Here is a 6,884-nt window from a genome sequence, read left to right as displayed (position 1 = left end):
CTGGTATAGCTGCAGCTGCTGGTATAGCTGCAGCTGCTGGTATAGCTGCAGCTGCTGGTATAGCTGCAGCTGCTGGTATAGCTGCAGCTGTTGCAGCAGTTTGTCGAGAAAGTGTCGCGGTGTTGCCATATGGCGGCCCTCAGCTCCCGACTTTCCCTCTGGCGCTGAGGGAGCGTCCACTAATAACTCAATATAATTAATATTCATCAGAATTTTTAAGCCTATTTGTGTTGCTCAATTGATGTTTATTACTAATATTACATCTACCTGATTAATATATTGGAATATTGAGCTACAGTCTACGTTAATGCCCTCGTTGGTCGTAAATAAATGTAAAAAAATAAATGTAAATGGTATGATATTAAATAAATATTTCATTATATATACATATATATGATATAAAACATGATAAGCATTAGAGAAAATTGAGGCCTCGCGGCTGACCTTGACCTGGCTTAAGAAATTGCGTTCGCAACGGCGCTGCTAACGACGCGTTCACCTCCAATATTGCACTGGCGTTCACCTCCAATATTGCACTGGCGTTCACCTCACATATTGCACTGGCGTTCACCTCACATATTGCACTGGCATTCACCTCACATATTGCACTGGCGTTCACTTCAAATATTGCACTGGCGTTCACTTCAAATATTGCACTGGCGTTCACTTCAAATATTGCACTGGCGTTCACATCACATATTGCACTGGCGTTCACTTCAAATATTGCACTGGCGTTCACCTCAAATATTGCACAGGCGTTCATGTTTGAAACTACGCGCGAAATAACGGCCATTTCAGCGGTCAGCTTCACACGAAATATTATTTTCATCTTCATTGAGAGAAACACGCAGCCTGGGCTCACCCGAGGCTCCAAATTCGACGTAATGCCTTTTTGTGGTAAAGATAATTGAACTCTCGTTAATTCCTGCACGCTAATTGTGTTCGGTCTTTAAGCGCGAGTGGCAGCGAACGTTTGTCAGGGCTAATGAGTGGCTAATACGAATAAATGCGAATCATCGTATGAAATGAAATCAAAACATTGTCCTATAAATAGGATTAAATTTATAATAATTTTGAAAAGGCGAAAAATTTCTCCCGCGTATTTTATTAACGCGATAAAATATAACTTCTCGTCCTCTGTAATTTGTTCGTCTTTCCCCCGTCAGCTGTTGGTGGCGCTGGTGTGGGGGGTGGGTGTGTGCCAGGCCTCCCCCGTCAAGCCCCCTGACGCCACCCCCCCTATCTTCTCCCAGCCCCAGCTCACCTACGGCGTCGTCAGGTTCGGACGAGGATTACGACGAAGCCAAATATGTGTTCGAATGGCAGGTCGCGGACGACGGCTCCGACTTCGGCCAGACGGAGACCCGCGACGGGGACCACACGCGCGGCTCGTACGTCGTGGGTCTGCCAGACGGACGACGACAGACCGTCACGTACCACGTCACGCAGGACTCGGGGTACGTTGCTGACGTCACGTACCAGGGGGAGGCTCAGTACCCTCAGCAGAGGCACGTGGCGTCACGTCCAGCGTACACGAACTAACGTACCCGACCTACGTTACGGGTCGGCAGGACATTCGAGGATTCCATACATTAAATTTATTATATTATTAAATCAATAAATACTTTAGAATTGCGTCTCTTTGTAAACAAGTACGTAAACCTATGATCAATAATATAATCTATGATATCTTCATATATAGCGAAGAAATTTTCCATACATTTTCAAACTATTCTTTGTGTTTGATTAACTTTCCTGGGGCGGGAGCATTGCGAATACTATACTGCATATAGCATACACTATATTATATTATAAACTATAAAGCATATACCATACACTGTATAGTGACAGAAAAAATATATAAAGCGGTTGGAGCGCCAACGTTGACACCAAGCCTTGCTTACCGCCGAATCTAAACATCGGAGAATCTTCACAGCTCGCTGCGACTCGAACCCCTAACTCACTATTACTTGGAGCTCGAAAACACTCGGTTACACCGGCCGATGATAATCATGTTAATCATCATACGATTAATTACGTTCACCACGAGTGATCATATTAAATTAATCATGAAGCAACAAGTGATGCTATAAACTATGGTGATCTTAAATATGGAGTTATCTTGTCTTGCACCTTGTCCTTGTCTTGCACCTTGTCCTTGTCTTGTACCTTGTCCTTGTCTTGCACCTTGTAGTTGTCTTGCACCTTGTCCTTGTCCTGACAAACCGCAACTATAAAACTAAACGCTATTAACGCTAGTGTCGTGCACAAGCAGTTGAATGCTCTGTACAGCTAATAAGAGACATGATTCAAGTCGTTCCCTGAATTTTAAGCAAGCAATTTAGATGGAAAGTATTTCTAAATGAAGGAATTATTGACAACAAAATGTATATAATAATATTTGTAATAATCCACGAGACGCTGACAAGTTGTAGGCATNTGTAATATGGCTAACTTTACAGCTGCTGCACTGTACCTGTAATATGGCTAACTTTACAGCTGCTGCACTGTACCTGTAATATGGCTAACTTTACAGCTGCTGCACTGTACCTGTAATATGGCTAACTTTACAGCGGCTGCACTGTACCTGTAATATGGCTAACTTTACAGCTGCTGCACTGTACCTGTAATATGGCTAACTTTACTCAAGTTGCTTCAAGGCCGGCAACAGGCAACCCTTTTAACTGTGAGAGTCAAGCATACTATATTGATCACAATTATGGCTCAAAAATGGACAACATCTGGAAAATGGCTGTTGCAGATGTTGATGAAATTAACCAAATATTATAAGAGAGTTTTAAATTGAAAATTTCATCAACAGAGTTAAGGGAAAATTCTCTCATTACATCTGAGTAAGAGATGCTTGTTTTTTTTTTTGTAATTAGTATATAATGTCTGCATAAATCTCAATTTTATCAAGTTTTAGGAGCAATAAGAAATTATTCAAGAAATAGCATCTAACAAATTATTATAGATCTACAGAAACTTCAACACTACCTATTAAAAATCTAGGACAAGTTGTACATACCTTGATGTTGTAGCCAAAGTCAGGGTCAGGAACTCGGACATTTGTCAAGTTCTCCAACTGGCAGCTCAGCAGCACTTTAAATATCTGCAAGAGCAATAGTGAAACACATACTATCACAGTCAAAAACAAGCACAAACCTTGACCCAACATTCCAACTTACAGGCATGGTGTCTGCATGTGACCCAAACACTTGAAACAGTTTCCAGCACTTCACTGATGCTCAGCTTCTGTAAAAAAAATACAAATTATGAACACAATTAATATTGGTATGGTAATATATTTATTAAACAGACTATAGAGGAACTCCTGTAAGTTAGTCAAGTTACCAAGAAGTATTAAGCATGAATTAAATACCTAAATATGACATTTTTAAAATTAACACTCTGAAAGTAAAAAAATTCTGGACGTGTAGACCAAACCATATGGTATTCTGATTTCTGAAGATCATATTAACAAAGATATTGTTAACAATTTTTGTCTCATATGTTGACAGAGGCTGCTAGAGATACAAAATTTTTTTTACTTGGATATTTATTCTTTTCTGAAATTTTGATTCAGTTCTGAGCACAGTACAGTCTTTTTTGACTTAGTAGTCTCACTAGTCTGTAGTCTGTACTCTGTAGGACAGTGGACTGTGGCATTAGGTTCCATTAGTCAGTATTCAGCTTTGCACTGTTGCACAGACTGGAGTTTCAGAGAATTCTGACTAAACTCTTAAGCTTAAACTAAAGGTTGCCCAAATATTACTGAAATTTTCATTTTGAATGGACCAATTCACTAAGGTACAAAGCAAGCATTGAACTAAACTACTAAAGTACATCTGAGGCCGTAATACAATGAACGGAGAATTAGGGATAGTAGTTAACAAACATAAATGATGAAGCCTGAAGCTAAATGAGCAAAAGTCGCTGCTGAAATTCTTCTTCTTCCGCTTTATGAAGACTCGCTTGTTCACCACCCACCTCAGGTCTGGATTGTCAGCGATGGCCAGACTGTCTGACACTCTGACTGCACTGCTGAAATCCTTGGCGAATATAAGATCGATAAAATTTGGCGGAGAATTGTGTGATTCCGCAACTGCAGAAGTTCGAGAAGCAGTAGGATATCATTCCAAATTACTGGCGCAACAAAAATCGCAACCTTTCAAAATTTCTTATTTCCAGACACTTGCATGCAGATTAACGCATTTTCCAGTCTTACATGATCAATGGTCATTTCTCATCTCCTACATATATAGAACAGTGGGTGCTAATGAGTTTATATCATCAATAATAAATGGCATCCCCACTCTGCACTCAATCAATAAGCTTAATCGCTAATAGAGCTTAAAACAACAACTACCGATAACTCCAGCATTGAATCTTTGAGACCAACCGTTGGTCTCAGAGGTTGAACACTTATATCTCCCCAAAGTACATTATGCTATTAGTATTACTACGGATTGGTAATTAACTTTGAAAAGTGATTTTTTAACCTGAATACGTCACTCCACCTTCGCTGCGTAAGATACTTTATTAGATGTAATCGTTCAGCTCCCAATCTTGTTTTTGTAATTATTACAGTCTCATGTCAATGAGTAGAGAACTGTTTTAAGCAATATAAGTGAATTATCCTTTTTTGACACCTCCTGGACAAAAACGCGGCCTGTCTCACGGCCGTGACTCAGGAAATTCATCGTACATGGAATCTCTTCCAAACTACTGAACCGATTTCGATGAAACTTGGTATATAGATTCCTGACCACCTAAAGGTGATGTCTAGCCCGTGTGAATTTTCGCGATTTCGCCCGCGTTCTCGATTTATACGGTAATACTGGCAAAAATGCGCATCGTACATGGAATTTCTTCCACACTACTGAACCGATTTCAATGGAACTTGATTTATAGATTCCTAACCACCTAAAGACGATGTCTTGCCCGTGTGAATTTTTGCGATTTCGGAGGTTTTTTGACTAGCGCAGAGTTGATATTTGAATATTATCAATAACTGTTTCTTACAATATATGTTACCACTCCGCACCCCCCTTCACATTTTTTTGTGAGAAATTTCAATTTTTGACTTTTAAGCATGATTAAAACTCGCGTGCTAGCATCTATCTTGAATATAGCATAAGTAATTCGACGTAACCAAATGAGCCGATGTTCACCGGTCATATCTTGACCTCCTGTGTTCATTGAGTGTATATAAGTGCAGGCTGCACATGCAGGGATCCACTTTCTCGAAGCGACATAAAATAATCATAAATAATTCAAATCTCAAGTTAACAATCACACTTGAGTTAATAATAGGCTTTCATTTAACTTGTGTATTGCTTATTCATTATAGATAACATTTCTAAATCGTTGTACATTGCAATGATATGAAAGACGCATTCTATCCCTAAATGCCTAGACTGTATATAGGTAGCCATACCGATACTACATATAGATAGCATCTTGCATCATAAACTGTATATTACGTCTAAACGTGGATTCTATATTAGAATTCCGATTTTCCTTCATAGCTTATAATAAAAATTGTTGAATACTTTTGACTATTATTCTATTTAGGTAATTTGGGATAGTTATATTAGAGGATATTCAGATAAGGAGGCTTGATACATTGCAAGCATTGACGTAATAAAATTGTCTTTCAGTAACTTGAATTTCGATCTACCGACAACAGTGTAGAATTTTGTGCGTTTCCTTTAGAAGGAAGATTAGATTTATCATATACAACACTTTCTCGGGTCTGCAATCAAACTTGTATAAGAACATAAATTGTGCGAGTTTATACAAATAATACAGATATGGGTTGGAGGGAGTGGGTCGCCCTGTAGAAATTATGGGTCACAATATGGACAAACAAACGACGGTGGTCGGTACAGCGATGCACAGTCTGTGGACAGGCAGATGGACAGATGATGGTAGTCTGTGGCCAGACAGACGGACAGATGGTGGTAGTGTGACGCCAGACAAATGGACAGATGATGTTGGTCTGTGGCCAGACTGATGGACTAAAGTACGTGGTCAGTGGCCAAATAAATGGAAATGCAGGTGGTCGGTCGCTACAGTGATGGCAGATGCAAGTGGTCAGTGTCCACTGAAAGGACATGTAGGCGGTCAGTGGCCACAGAATGGACATGCAGGTGGTCAGTGGCCGCAGGATGAACATGCATGTGGTCAGTGGCCAAAAAAATCGACAAGCTGGCGGTCAGTGGCCGGAGAGGGCGGCGTAGAGGAGGGTGCGGGCAGCCAGGGTGGTGGTGGCCACGCCCCTGGTGTCCGCCAGGCTGGGGTTGACCTCCACGAGGTCCAGTGCCCTCAGGTGGCCAGTGGCCCTCGCGGCCTCCAGCGCCACGCAGCCCTCGCGCACCGTCAGCCCTCCCATCACTGCCATTATATTGCCATTAGTGGCAGCACATTGCCATTAGTGGCAGCACGTTACCATTAGTGGCAGCACGTTACCATTAGTGGCAGCACATTGCCGTTAGCGGCAGCACATTGCCGTTAGTGGCAGCACATTGCCATTAGTTGCAGCACATTGCCATTAGTGGCAGCACATTGCCATTAGTGGCAGCACATTGCCATTAGTGGCAGCACATTGCCATTAGTGGCAGCACATTGCCATTAGTGGCAAAACATTGCCATTTGAAGGGCAAGAATCAGAGTTGGCAAGAGGCAACACTACACGCATAGCTGACAACCCCTGAAGGATAAATAGCAAAATAAGCATAGCTGGCAACCCTAAAGACATAGATGGCAACGCCATACGCTTAGCTGGCAACCACTGAAACAGAAATGATAAAATAAGTATATCTGGCAATCCAACAGACGTCATTGGCAAGACTATTCACATAGCTGGCAACCACTGAAAC

At 41.3% G+C, this 6,884-nt stretch overlaps 2 protein-coding genes and 1 non-coding gene across 3 annotated transcripts in view; 1 reads left to right on the top strand and 2 right to left on the bottom strand.

The window, feature by feature from the left end:
- Positions 1 to 1,166: 1,166 nt before the first annotated feature.
- LOC108676424 (pro-resilin-like) lies at positions 1,167 to 1,734 on the top strand (the record flags this gene model as incomplete). The annotated part of the gene is made up of 1 exon (XM_018164497.1): positions 1,167 to 1,734. A coding segment is annotated over one exon (376 nt), but the record flags the coding sequence as incomplete, so codon positions are not given.
- An 872-nt stretch (positions 1,735 to 2,606) lies between these two features.
- On the bottom strand, positions 2,607 to 4,055 carry LOC108676425. Its single transcript, XR_007156624.1, has 4 exons — positions 3,991 to 4,055; positions 3,189 to 3,255; positions 3,029 to 3,112; positions 2,607 to 2,624 (listed from the first exon to the last, which is right to left on the bottom strand). It is a non-coding gene; the product is annotated as an uncharacterized LOC108676425 (transcript).
- A 1,263-nt stretch (positions 4,056 to 5,318) lies between these two features.
- LOC108676423 (arginase, hepatic) overlaps positions 5,319 to 6,884 on the bottom strand; it is a gene marked incomplete at its 5' end in the record, with an annotated part of 6,727 nt that continues 5,161 nt past the window's right edge. Inside the window, 1 exon segment of the mRNA XM_047879932.1 lies at positions 5,319 to 6,407. Coding sequence (XP_047735888.1) covers positions 6,221 to 6,407 — 187 coding nt within the window. The 3' untranslated portion in view covers positions 5,319 to 6,220.

The sequence above is a fragment of the Hyalella azteca genome, unplaced genomic scaffold, assembly GCF_000764305.2.
Source record: "Hyalella azteca isolate HAZT.00-mixed unplaced genomic scaffold, Hazt_2.0.2 contig4223, whole genome shotgun sequence".
NCBI classification, from domain to species: domain Eukaryota; kingdom Metazoa; phylum Arthropoda; class Malacostraca; order Amphipoda; family Hyalellidae; genus Hyalella; species Hyalella azteca.
This window is presented reverse-complemented; position numbering and strand designations above follow the sequence as displayed.